This window comes from Saccopteryx leptura, chromosome 9 (genome assembly GCF_036850995.1).
Source record: "Saccopteryx leptura isolate mSacLep1 chromosome 9, mSacLep1_pri_phased_curated, whole genome shotgun sequence".
NCBI classification, from domain to species: Eukaryota; Metazoa; Chordata; class Mammalia; order Chiroptera; family Emballonuridae; genus Saccopteryx; species Saccopteryx leptura.
In genome coordinates, this window is record NC_089511.1 from 39,746,582 (window position 1) to 39,759,750 (window position 13,169).

Genomic DNA, 13,169 nt, shown 5'->3' on the forward strand with positions numbered 1-13,169 from the left:
ATTTGTCATAGGTATTAAATGTCACGTCTTTAAGTTGTCCAGTACTGTATCTTGATTCTTTCTTTCCAGGGCAATAAAAGAGAGCTTTAAAACAATTTTAACTTTCCAGGCCATCCCAAGCGACACAGTCATGTTTTCCAATATTTTACTGTTTTTGACAACTTCACTGTGAGGAAGTTCTGTACAGAGCACTGGCTGTTGTTCTACTGGTTCACCACTCCTTGCTCTTAGAATCTCCTCCTAGAATCCATATGCCGCCTCTTGGAGAAAATTCCTCACAACTCCTTTTTTTAAGAATCACCTGCAGGTAACACTTCATTTTTGTGTATTAATGATTTTTTGAATGTTCAATTATTAGTAACTTTGAGATATAATACATTCTAAAATTCAATTTCGTTGAAGTGTGCAATTCAATGACTTTAATAGTGAATTTACAGAGTGGTGCCAACATCACCATTAATCCCAAAACATTTTCATCCCCCATATCCCCAATTCTCCCTCCCCCCACTCCCTGGCAACCACTAATCTGCTTTCTGTTTCTGTGGGTTTGCCTATTCTGAACATTTCATATGAATAGAATCATATAATAGATGGTCTATTATATCTGGCTTCTTCCACTCAGATGATGTTTTTAAGGTTCATCCATGTTGTGTGTCAGAGCTTTACTTCCTTTCATGGCTCAGTAATATTCCATGGTATGGATGGACCACATCTGGTTTATCCATTCATCCTTTGATGGACACCTGCTTCTTGCCATTGGTTGGTCATTGTGAATACTGCTGCTAGGAATCTTCATGTACAAGTAAGTTTACATGTGGACATAGGGTTTCAATTCTGTTCAGTGAACACCTAAGAATGGAACTGTTGGGTCAAATGATGATCGTCATTGTCATTCCTCAACAACAGTTTTGCTACAGATCCAAGTCTGTGTAGAGAATTCCTTGCCCTCAATGCTTCATTGGTCCTACTCTCGCATCTGATGTCCAGTAGTTGCTCAGAGGTCTGTTCACTCCTTCATTCCACTGTAGGGAGCCTGGCCTTTCTCTCTGGCTGCTTTCAGAATTATTTTTGTCTTAATGTTCTGTGTGTGTGTCCATGCATGGATTTATTTTTATTTCTACTTGGGATCTGTTCTGCTGCCCAAATCCTTTAAATGTTATCTTTCTCCTGGTTCTCTCTACTCCCTCCACCTGGAATTCCAGACAGGTGTTAATTAGACCCTCTCCTTCCAGCATTCTGCCTGGTCTTGTTCCCCAAGTCCCTCTCCTGGAGAACGACCTCTCTCAGGTGACTGTCTCCAGGGAGGGCCTGAGCCCTCACCTCACGCTGCCCATGCTTACAGGATGGGTGGAGGCAGGGAATGGAGACATGCTGTCCCACCAGAGGGACCTGCTCCCAACCCCACCTTCCCCCTCAGAACTACCCCGCCTAGTAGCCCCTGTGGGGTGCAATGGGAAGAGGAGTGACGACAATGACAACTTTGAATGTTTCCCAGAGAAAGCACTGAGCGAGTAGTCATAGTCTAAGTCGGTGAATACTAGTTTGTTGTGGGAATTTCACAAACGCCACGAATGTAACTGCCAGAATGGTGTGACAGGAGCAGGCCCCACACACTGGGTATGTTTAATGCTTTGTGCTTGGAACTGTTTTCTACACCTTCGTTTTTTAACTTTAGATGAGGCAGGTACCTCTGGGCGTGACTTTCTCTATGAAGCCCAGGAGCTGTACCTTTCTGGAGCTGGGAAAGGTCTGTGTCATTCGACAGTGTGGGTTCCTGGTGGGAGCACCTGCAATCCTGAGCAGGCTCATGTGGTTACACGGAACTGACAGAAACATCACAACGCTGCTTCGCCAGGTCCCCACAGTCCCGTCAGCACAGCTGAAAGGGCTTCCTGGGTGACCCCTGAGCACTCACCAGGAGTGAGGCCAACCTTGGTAAACATTCTCTTAAAAGGAAATAACATTAAAGCTGCTGTGGTCATAAATACATTTTATTTTATTAGAAATGCTTAATTACACTGTTGAGAGCATTTCCCCCTAGAAAAGTAGGTAAGCAATATTTCCATCAAAATTGTTAGTTGTCTTTGCAAATACCTATCTTCATTACACTGAACAGAGCACACAGCAAAGGCTTCTGCTACTCCATTTTTTTTCAATTTTCTTTTTTGTTATAAACACCATAGCAAATTAAAAAAAAAAAAAAAAGCTGTTTAAACAGAGAAAAATATTGTAGTTCTTGATTTTCTGCGTGTACTGAATGCAATCCACACTGTGCTTCCCACTCTTTCTTTAGAGACCAACAGTGTGACTCAAACGAAAGGGGTCTTCTGGCAGAGGCGGTGGTTGTTGTCATCTGCTTAGTTACTGGGACACGTTCCCCTGGACGAGGCTTCGGACGCACTCGAACAGAATGTGTGCAGTCTCCTCCGTGCAAAGCCGTGGGGTCAGGGCGCAAGGAGAACTGGGTGGCTGACTGGAGCCGGTGCTGAGAGCGGCGACAGCTCCCGCTTGGATCCTGTAGTGGTCAGATGGCCTGTCCTGCATCACTGGATCTGGATGGCTCCATGTTCAAGCTGCATTTCGGGCTGCAGAGTGGGCTGCAGGGTCTCAGCCGTCTGCAAGAGGGGAGAGAGGAGGCCTTTCTATAAAAGTACCCACCAACTTGAGTCCAGGACACTCACTAGTCACAAAACACCAGTGGTTTCTATGCACAGAGCGAACACACACAGCAGAACCGGAGGGGCTGGGCCCTAAGTTCTCCCCTGCCTCGAGCGGTGACTCTCCGAGAACCTGAGCCTCTCTGTAGCAGCTCTGACGGTCCAGGCTGTGGGCCCTCCTTATGGGCCTTCTGCTCGCCCAGTTCCCAACCGAGCCTCCCACACGAGCTGCAGGGCTCCCTAAAGCCTGTGTGCTGACTTCCATTCCCACCCCTGCTTATCACTGGGGAATACTCTTGATGTACTGAATATACCCTTAACCTAATATATATATTTGCCTAGAATTTCAGTTACCATTTTGCCTTTTCTTATAAAAACTGTTCCAATGTTCCAGAAAAGCATTTGAGGGACAGCTACCTTTTCCCCCTTAAAGACTTATTATTCTAAACAATAAATTACAGATGTTAAGAAGAGTTTAAATGCATATTCACAGTTCTAAGAGACATTAAAGAGAAAAATACAATCATGGAGTAAGTCACCAGTCATCCATCTCAGCCACGCAGAACTGGCCCCCAAATGGAGATTTGGGGTTTTTAGAATCCCCTAAGCCATTTGTCAAAGACGGTATCTCAAAGATCAGACCCTCAGACGGGGGCTTCCTGGCAGGAAATTTAGCTGGAGAGACCTGGCATGGCGACCAAAAAGAAAGAGACAAAGAAAACCACAGAGACCGGAAGGCAGAAGTCCCTGGGCGTGGGGGCTGGCGCTACAACCTCTACTGCAGTTCAAGACTGCCCTTTTGAAATGCTACACAGACATCACATGACATTCAACACAGCGTTTCCCTAAAGCAGAGGCCTTCCAGTCTCAGAGGAAGGACTCAACACAGGCATCATCCACACTGTCTCGAGAGCCACGGAGCAGCTGGGCAAGAGCAGTGGCCGAGGGATAAGCATGGGACATGGCCGGGTGGGGCTTCCCTACATGTGTCTGGATGAGGGGGAGTGGATTGGAGTGTTGGTGGCTGTAGTCGGAGGGCGGGGGGAGAGAGGCTCCAGGCCAGGACAGTAAGCATGCACCTCATCCACTGCTCTGTTGCTGTCTGTCCTAATTAAACAGCTCTCAAGACGTGCCAGGATGAATCAAGACAAAAAACACTGACAGGAAGCCAAGGTGGCCAGGAGCTAAAATGGGCACAAGCTGTCCTCAACTCTGAAATCTGTTCACAGACTGACCACAAACCTATAATCCAGTAAGATGACCACCACACAGCCCCCAGACTGAGGGACACACCGTGTGACGGGCTGTGCCTGCACAGCAGGTGGAGACTGGGCAGCCCTTACACCACGACCTTTTCACACAATGTGGTCACCCGCGCAGGACGAGGCGGGCCTGCACAGGCGCCTTTTCCCAGGATATGCTCACTCTCAGCCTACAACAAACAGAAAGCCTTGGGAAGAATCCACCTTCCCACACACACAAACCGCTCCCCGGCTCCGGGGCTCTCAGCCGGCCTCCAGAGTGGAGGGGCCTCTGTGATCACCGCTGTGTGGAAGAACACCACCACTCGGAATGGGCAGTGCCTGGGCTGTGGGAGCCGCTGGACGGGTCTGGTGTGGGCGCATGGGGTACCCCTTCTCCAGGACACACCTTCCCAAACTCTGGGCCAACTGGAGCCTCTTTATGAGTCAGGAGAGTAAGAATTTAAGTTCTCACAGGACTGCTGAGTTCACCCAGCTGGCCACCAGGCCACCGGGGCCACCTCGGGCAACCTACTTGGTCCCACTCAGCCCCATTCCCAGCAACCATCTCATGAGGTTGCAAGCGAAACAAATGCGAATGACACCCAGAAAATTTGAAAGCAGAGGGGCCACCTAGAAATTTGCGGCTTTAGCCTGACCAGGCAGTGGCGCAGTGGATAGAGCATCAGATTGGGACTTGGAGGACCCAGGTTTGAAACCCTGAGGTTGCTGGCTTGAGTATGGGCTCATCCAGCTTGAGCACAGGGTCGCTGGCTTGAGCGTGAGATCATAGACATGATGACCCCATAGTTGCTGGCTTGAGCCCAAAGGTTGCTGGCTTGAAGCCCAAGGTCTCTGGCTTGAGTAAGGGGTCACTCACTCTACTGTAGCCCCCAGTCAAGGCACATATGAGAAAGCAATCAATGAACAACTAAAGTGCCACAACAAGAAATTGATGCTTCTCATCTCTCTCCCTGTCTGTCCCTATCTGTCCCTCTCTCTGTTGCTTGCTCTGTGTCACACACACACACACACACACAAATTGGGGCTTTAATTCTAAATGCCAAAGGCTAATGGCGTTGAGACCATACGAGGCTCCGAGTGCTGGGCTATAAAAAGGACAGGAGCAGACCCAGAGGGCAGCGGGACAGGCCAGGGGGTGGGCAGGAGCCCTTACCCAGCAGGCTGGGACAGAGCACCAGCAGGGTGCTGCGGGCAACAGCTCCGAGGCTGTGTGCAGGCCAAAGCTCCCTGGACATGGCCTTCCCTGCCTTCCTGGGGTCGCATGGGAGCCCCACATCACAGTGGCAGTCATCTTGATCTCAGCAGTAAAGTTAGTGATTCAAACTATAGCCTGTGAGGTTGAGAATGCAGGCAACCAGCACATCTGTGTCATTCCTGTCGCCAGCAGCCTTTGCTCTGTTCCGACAGGCTGCCCTCTCAGGACCGACCCTAGGTTACTCTCGTGGGACAAAAATACACACTATAGAACTGGTTTTTCTAAACACAGCCAACCAGACAGAACCCACTCACACTGTCCCCCGAGGGGCTCAGGCTGTTAGGCTTCTGGCAGCTCTCTCTGCTAGTATCACAGGGTGAAGGAGCAGGCCTGTGTCCCCCACACCCAGGGGGACCCTGAAGAGAGAGGCCACACTGCTCGCTCCACCAAGCACATTCACTGTGGAGCAGATCCATGGACACTTCAAATATCTAAAGAAGCGACCCCCTCATGTGGCATTTCAGGAAGTGTCCAAACGGAGTGGGAAGGCTGGTTTCCAGTGCTCCCAGGAAAGAACACGTAGGGGCAGCTTAGGAGGAGATGCAGCGAAGCCGGATGACGAGAGGTTTCTGTGGGAAGCTCACTGCGCTCTGTCACACTCTGAATAAGCACATAGCAAATACAGGTGGGCTTTACACATGTAAAGCTCCCAACAAGGCTGTCAGGCTGCCCGCCCCAAGTGTGGGGTGGGAAGCTGGAAACCTAGCCAAACTGTGCCCAGGACCAAGTACAAGCCCCAGACCATCCTGCACTTCTACCCCGAAGCAGAGGGCTGCTCAGAGGCAAGTGCCCCGTAAACCAGCCTGGGGGTAGGGTGGAGGCCGAGGGCCAGGCCTGCAGGGGTGCCGACCCTTGGGCTGGGTGCTCCCCACACAGAAGGGCAGCATGGTCTCAGGTCAACGGAGACCCCTCACTTGAAAAGGAGATTTGAGCAGAGCTTAATTTTTTGCCTCTGAATTGATACACAAACATTTGCACAAGATAGAATAGCTTAAGAATCAGTTTGAGACTGGCACCTAAGCCAGGATCTAGCCTCTCACCTACACATTTTTAAGCACTTAAAAAAAGTATTAATTCCAAATCAATGTCTATGTCTAAATAATGCATCTTTCAATGGTAATTACCTTCCTCCCAAGCTGTGTTCACACCTGCAGAAGACCCAGGACCTGTCCACTGACAGAGGCAGGACCCACCTGAGCTGCCGTGGTGTGGTCAGTCACTGGTGCCAGCTGGACATACTGGACCTGGATGTCGCTGCCCTGGAGAGGCGACCCGTCCACTCCTGCAGCAGTAGGGTCCGAAGAGGCCACAGCGATCAGCTGGGCCCCCTGCAGCACCTGGAGAGACAAAGCAGACTCCGTCAGCACCACCTTGGGCGCCATGCACTCGGCTCCCCCACGATGGCATGAACCAAGGAGGACGGCCCAGAACTGCTCCCCAGACTGTGGGGGCTGTCTGTCTTGTGCATCACCCTGGAGTAATGTCTGAGTGGCAACTGCATGTGCGTGATGTGAGCATGTATGAATATATGTGTGTGTGATCAGGCTGTGCCACTATGTCTGCAAGGGATCTCCCTCAAACATCCACATACTGGACAGAGAGATGGCTTTTTAAGCCTTATAGAAAAACCAACCAGCTCAAATTTCTGAAGAGTGAGTTGGGGACGTGGCCAAGGCATGCCTGACAACACCGGGATGGAGAGACGGTGGGTACGGAGCAGGAGGGAAAGCACTGAAGACCTCCTGGAAATCACGACTGTCCAGGTGGACAGGAAGGGGAGACACAGAGGGCAGCAGGGGACAGGAGATGGCAGCCTGTCCTCGACCTGCAGGCTCGACACATTCACTGGCCTTCCGAGAGCCCCCAAAGCATATGCAAGTCAGGGGTGATGAAGAAGCCCCTCAAGAGTTGACCATCAAGTTTTAAAAATAGCAAAAACATGTGTGAGTTACAAAACCCCACACGAGATGGAGTCAAGAAGACCTCTGGGTAAGGAGCGGTGGTCAGGAGAGAGGACACTGACGAAGGAGAATGGTAGAACGAGACCAGCTTCCAGAGACAAATCACCAATGTGTGAACAAACCCCTATGACAACGAGGGTCAGAGCCCTGGACTGTGCCTGGAGAAGGGGGCCAGGTGGGGCCCCCAGGGACAGGCTCTGGGTGACCTCACCACTCATGAGCACCCCCACATCCAGGCTCACTTCCTGCCCAGCCCACCTAGTGCTCTAGCGGCCGAAGTAGGCTGGTGCCTTGACACCCCAAAGGCCAGCATGGGGAGGAGGGGGTGCAGGTCTCTGAGGCTCTGTGTCCACGACAGTGAATTGCCATCAACTGTGAGAGGTTCTACTTGGGGGTTGTATCCCACCCCTTCTTCAAACCATATGCCCATAGCACCACCTTCAAGGGTCGCTGCGGGCCGTCCACAGTGGGACAACAATGACCACACTCCTCAGCCACTGCCTCCTGCGACAGCGTCAGAGCTGAGGAAGAAGACGCGCTCTGCAGCGAGATGGGGACTGCCCACTCTGGGAAAGACAAGCACGGGGTCCTTATGAAAATACAGCTGTGATTCTAAGAGAGTATCAAGAGTTCTATTTCTTTAACATAAAAAGCATCAGTGGAAAAACAGGTAAATTCAATTTTTACAATAAAAGATGGCAGAAAGTTCTTAACTACATTTCCTTTCGTTTCTTTAGAAACCAGTGGAGGACACAGGCTCACACTGCCGCGGCCTGTGCCGCGGTGCGGGCAGAGGCACTTCACAGAGGGGGTTAAGTTGATCATCTCAGGATGAGGAGAGTGTCCCGGAGTGTCAGGTAGGCACAATGTCACACAGGAATCTTGAAAAGCAGAGAATCTTTCTCAGATGTAGAGGGACAAAGGGATGCAACATGAGAAAGTAAACTGGCCATGGTGGCTTGGAAGACAGGGGACGGGGTCATGAACCAAGGACTGTGAGGCCTCTAGAAGCTGGAAAAGGCAGGAAATAAATTCACTCCTGGGCCTCCAGAGGGAACCAGCCCTGAAACACCTTGACTTTGGCCCAGGGAGACACACGCTGGCCTCTGACCTCCAGACTATGAAAGAATAATGTGTGTGGCCATGTCACGGTAGCCACAGGATATGCACACAACTATGCTCACCATTTCCTCAACTGCCTTCTTTGAGCACAAGGACTGGGTTCTGAGTCCCAAAGGGCTGAGCTGAAAACAATGGCTCTTTATTAAAATAAACCATTTGCACTGAGTTCCTGAAAGGTTAAAAAAAAAAACTAGAGAAAACTGAAGTCCCTTCTATTATTCACATTTTTTTATTTTTGCTTGATACTTTTGGGGGGAGGGGGTATTTTACTTTTTAAATTAAATTTATTCGCATTTTCTTCTCCCTAGCACCTACTCTTCTCCAGATCTTTCATGATCAGAGAATACAACATGGTCCTGTCCATCAGCAGGGGTGCAGCCACCCCCCATGTGGCCTGTGAGGCTGAGCAGCCTCAGGCAGCAGCCGGCGTGGCCGCAGCCAGCTGAGAGGCCAGCTCCGCTGGGAGCAGCTAGGCGACAGCAGAGCTTGGGGTTTTCCCCATAGCATTCTCGCGGCCCCCAGTGCTCACAGCTGAGGACCCCTGCACCCCCTCTGCGTGGCCAGGAGGGCCTCCGCTGGGCATCAGTCTCCTCATGGCTTGGGAAAGCACCAGTGATTCTTTTTTAAATAGATTATTTTTCTTTAATTTTATTTATTTTTTTAGAGACAGAGAGTGAGTCAGAGAGAGGGATAGACAGGGACAGACAGACAGGAACAGAGAGAGATGAGAAGCATCAATCATTAGTTTTTCATTGCGCGTTGTAACACCTTAGTTGTTCATTGATTGCTTTTTCATAAGTGCCTTGACCGCGGGCCGTCAGCAGACTGAGCAACCCCTTGCTGGAGCCAGCGACCTTGGGTTCAAGCTGGTGGGCTCTTGCTCAAATTAGATGAGCCCGTGCTCAAGCTGGAGACCTCGGGGTCTCGAACCTGGGTCTTCTGCATTCCAGTCCAACGCTCTATCCACTGCGCCACTGCCTGGTCAGGCGCACCAGTGATTCTTAAGAACGGAAAGCAAGACCCAGGAGGGCTCCCTAGGTCCCTCCAGCAAGCATCCCGACATGCTCTCTATTCCACAAACTCCCAGCACAAACAGAAGGTCAAGGACTCTAATCCAGAAAAAACAGCTGGGACCTGAAAAAAGGGAGACACAAAGCTGTATTAAGTCGTGGATGTGTTTTAGGAGCCTCTGCCCATCAGAGGACAGGGGAAGTGGTTTTGTTTGTTTGTTTGTTTGTTTGTTTTGGCATGAAGGGCCAAACTGTCAAAGCCCATTCAAAAATGACATGTAAAATGTCATATTTCTTTAACCTGAGCAAACTGAACTGATGGATCTGCTCCAACTGTCACAATGCACACTGTGGCCTCAAGGCTTTGCCACATACCAGAAAGAGGAGGCCCCAGGATCAGTCACGTAGGTGACTTCAGGTGAGGTTGAGCTCCAAGTCAGGGCAAGGCTGGGAGAGACTCACAGGGTAGGCAGAAGCGGGTGACGCACCTACGCACACCCTAAGCTGAGCCCACAGACCCCACTGCAGACTCACCCACTCTCTGCTGCCCTGTGCCCATGGCCAGCCCTTGTACCCAGCCTGGCAGATCCCTGTCTCCCTCTCCTCTGCTCTTCTTCCCACTGCTTCCCTCTCTTCTGTTCTTCCCTTCCCCCTCATATCCCCCTCTGCTCTTCCTCCCGCGGCCTCCTTCTCCGCCCTTACCTTCCTCTTCCTCCAAGAAAAGGAAGCCAGCAGAGTGGACCTCATGATTCCCACCAGCCTACTGTGGCTCTCTGGAGCCCTGGCCACCCCTGGGGCACGGTGCACCCTGCTCCAGTATTTGCTCAGTCGCACCCCACTCCCATTCTGAAATAGGAACTCCAGGATGGCAGAGGGTGGTGGTGGGAGGGGTGCCTGTTAGAGCCTGTTTTATTTACCACCAAAATCCCAGCGTCTAGCACCATACCTGACACTCAATAAATATTTGTTAAATAAATCAAAATCGGCGCCCTGGCCAGTTGGCTCAGCAATAAAGTGTCAGCTTGGTGTGTGGAAGAGTCAGGTTTGATTCCTGGTCAAGAGACACAGGAGAAGCAACCATCTGCTTCTTTCCCCCTCTTCTCCATCTTTCTCTCTCTTCCCCTCCCACAGCCATAGCTCAAATGGTTCAAACAAAGTTAGCCCTGGATGGCTCCATGGCCTCACTTCAGGTGCTAAAATAGCTCAGTTGCCAAGCAACAGAGCAGCAACCCAGACAGGCAGAGCATTGCCCGGTTGGGGGCTTTCCTACATGTGGGGGTCTGTCTCTGACTCCCTGCCTCTCACAGAAGGAAAGGAAAGGGAAAGGGGAAGGGGAAGAGGAAGGGGAAGGGGAAGGGGGAGGGGAAGGGGAAAGGGAAGGGAAAGAGAGAAAAGGAAAAAAATGAAGTTGATGTTGATAAGAAAGACTAAGAATGAGAAATAATTGAGAAAACAGGCCAGGTCTGTCAGACAGGAACTCGTTCTTGAAGGACAAAGGAACATAGAAACTGTGCCGTGTGTATTTCACACAGGCTCTCCTGGCGTCTAACAGGGGTTGCTGTGGCTCTTTCTGAGCCAGGAAGTCCAGAGGAAAGCTTAGGAGACTCAAAGGGTACGTTTTCAGAAGAATATGTTAAGGGTTAAAAAGATACCTTGATAAACTAGAAGATAAAAGGGCATGTGAGGAAAGATTTTCTTGAAACACAACATCACCTGAGGTGTGAGTGGAGAAACACACAGGGGGCACAGACCAGGTGGGAAGGAGGGGAGCTGCACAAGCCAGGTCTCCATCCCACAGCCAGGCCTCCAGACCAGACGCCACTGCAGCTCATTCCTGACGGGCTGTGGGCCTCTTCACGACCCCAAAGACACGCTCCTTCCTTGGCACTCTTGACAAGGCTGAGCCAACTGTAAAAGGACCTTTGCATTCCTGGATTCTGTGATGAGAGAAATCCAGATTGCCAAAAGGGACCACGGACAAGCCACGGCAGCCGAAGGGTCTCTGCACCTGACCACCACCCTTACATCGGAGCCAGACCCCAGTGGCCAAACAAGAACATTCACTCATGCGCTTCGCACACCCTAAATGCCTAAAACATCACTGAAAACTCCAGCAAATAGAGATTACAAGTATAAATATATTTGAAGTACAGTGATTTGGTCATGATGAGCCAATTGCAGACACATTCAATTACAAGATTATAGTGAGTATCTAATGCAAGTAAAGGGTACCTCATATGGAGTCAAACTAATGATACAGACATTTGCTTTTTCTCTGAATTTTAATTTAGCATCTAAGTCATCTTAAATTAGCTCAACACTCTCCTAAGATCAAATGCCAGCAAGCAACTGCCCTGCACCTAATGTTCTCTAGTATCTACTGATCTGCATGCTCTGGAGGCCACTTGGCAGCTCCGACCAGGTGTCAGACTTCAGGCCTCCTAGCCCCGCCCCAGCCTACAGCCCAATGCTCCCGGTACTGTCCTCCCCTCCACATGAACTCCTTCTCTCCAGAAAACCAAACTCAGATATTTATTCGGGACCTACTATGTGCAGAGGTAGACAAAGGACCTCAAGAGCCTACATTCTAGAAGACAGACTATAAAGCAAAGTGAACTGTGTTCTCAGAGTGAGAAAATGTCCCATTCTCTCACCTGCAAAGACTCAGGTAAGTTCTGTGGACAGGTGGGCATGGCCTGGCTGGAAAGAGAGGGACGAGAAGGAGTGTCACAGGCCGAGAGAACAAGAAGGCCCAGAGACAGCAAGAGAGAAGACCAATGTAGGGTGGCGGTGGGGTGGGTTACAGAGAGGAGAGCAGGGCTCAGTGCTAGCAGAGCTTCTAAGACTCTGTGAGGACAGCAAGACGGCTGATGGCTCAAGTAAATTCTGTCTGGCATCCCATGACCAGGATACTTAACTAGTTAAAAGGAACACAGTCCTTTCAGATTGGCTGGGAGGCCTAGAGAAGCCGGGGCAAGGTAGAGGAGACCCTGGCCTTTTGTAGGCCCATGTTGGGACACTGTTGTCCAGCAATGGTCATCCCTTTGCCTCCTTTTGGAGTAGCTATATACACAGCTTCCTGACCTGGCAAATAAAATCCAATGTGCGAGCTCACTTTGCTGACCTGGGAATGGACACAAGGATTCCACTGTTCTTATCAATTCTCAACACTGGTGAAAACATGGACTGTGCAGCTTCTTTAGGACAGGGGTGGGGCCGCCAGTTCCTTATCGCCTCTGCACAGGTTGCTTTGCTTCACCTGGTCTATAAGTCTGAAGTTAGTGACTGAACCACTTGGGTTCAAGGATTCTATACCATTTGTCTTTGTCCCTGATCTTCACAACATTTCTCAAATTGTCAATTCTTTGTGCTACTGAATGTATAGCTACGTTCTTGGGTATCCCAGCACAGCGTAGGAGCCGCTACAGAAACACTGACCGGGCAATGTGTCGTTAGCTACCCCTGTGTCCCACAAGACCCTGTTTCAAGTCTAAGACTGAGACCAACAGAGCCACAAGTAGGTGACAAGGTGATTCGGAGCCTGGCTCAGCGCACATGGCATTCGCACCTGTATTTCTCAGTTAGCAGACTTATTCCTGACTTACCGGCATCTGCACACTTGTTATGAAGTAGTCCCATGTAGGAATGTCCATGTGAATGTGATGTCCTTGCTGCCAGTCCCCACTTTCCCTGAGTGGGTAACCTCACATCTAATTGGCGTCATCAAACATGGTTTATTCCTAGTGGCAAAAAGTAATGTGGGCCACAAAGTCCCACTCAGTGGAGGTGTGTGTCCAGGCTAGAGACTGTGCTGGGCAACAGTGCTGCCCCACAACAGCTAAAGACAACACGAAGAAACGACAAAAGGTAACAGACGTGGTAAGAAATCTCAAAACCAC

At 50.3% G+C, this 13,169-nt stretch overlaps 1 protein-coding gene across 7 annotated transcripts in view; it reads right to left on the minus strand.

The window, feature by feature from the left end:
• Nucleotides 1-13,169, minus strand: part of BANP (BTG3 associated nuclear protein) — a 164,772-nt gene that overhangs the window by 16,245 nt on the left and 135,358 nt on the right. For 5 of the 7 annotated variants that reach the window (XM_066349224.1, XM_066349221.1, XM_066349223.1 and 2 more), the window contains 2 exons: nucleotides 6,371-6,514; nucleotides 1,983-2,615 (listed from right to left, as the gene is read on the minus strand). In XM_066349224.1, the coding sequence (XP_066205321.1) occupies nucleotides 2,544-2,615; nucleotides 6,371-6,514 (216 nt within the window). In that variant the 3' untranslated portion in view covers nucleotides 1,983-2,543. Of the gene's footprint in view, nucleotides 1-1,982; nucleotides 2,616-6,301; nucleotides 6,515-13,169 lie in introns of those variants that run through there. The other 2 variants (XM_066349226.1, XM_066349225.1) reach the window with 2 other exon arrangements.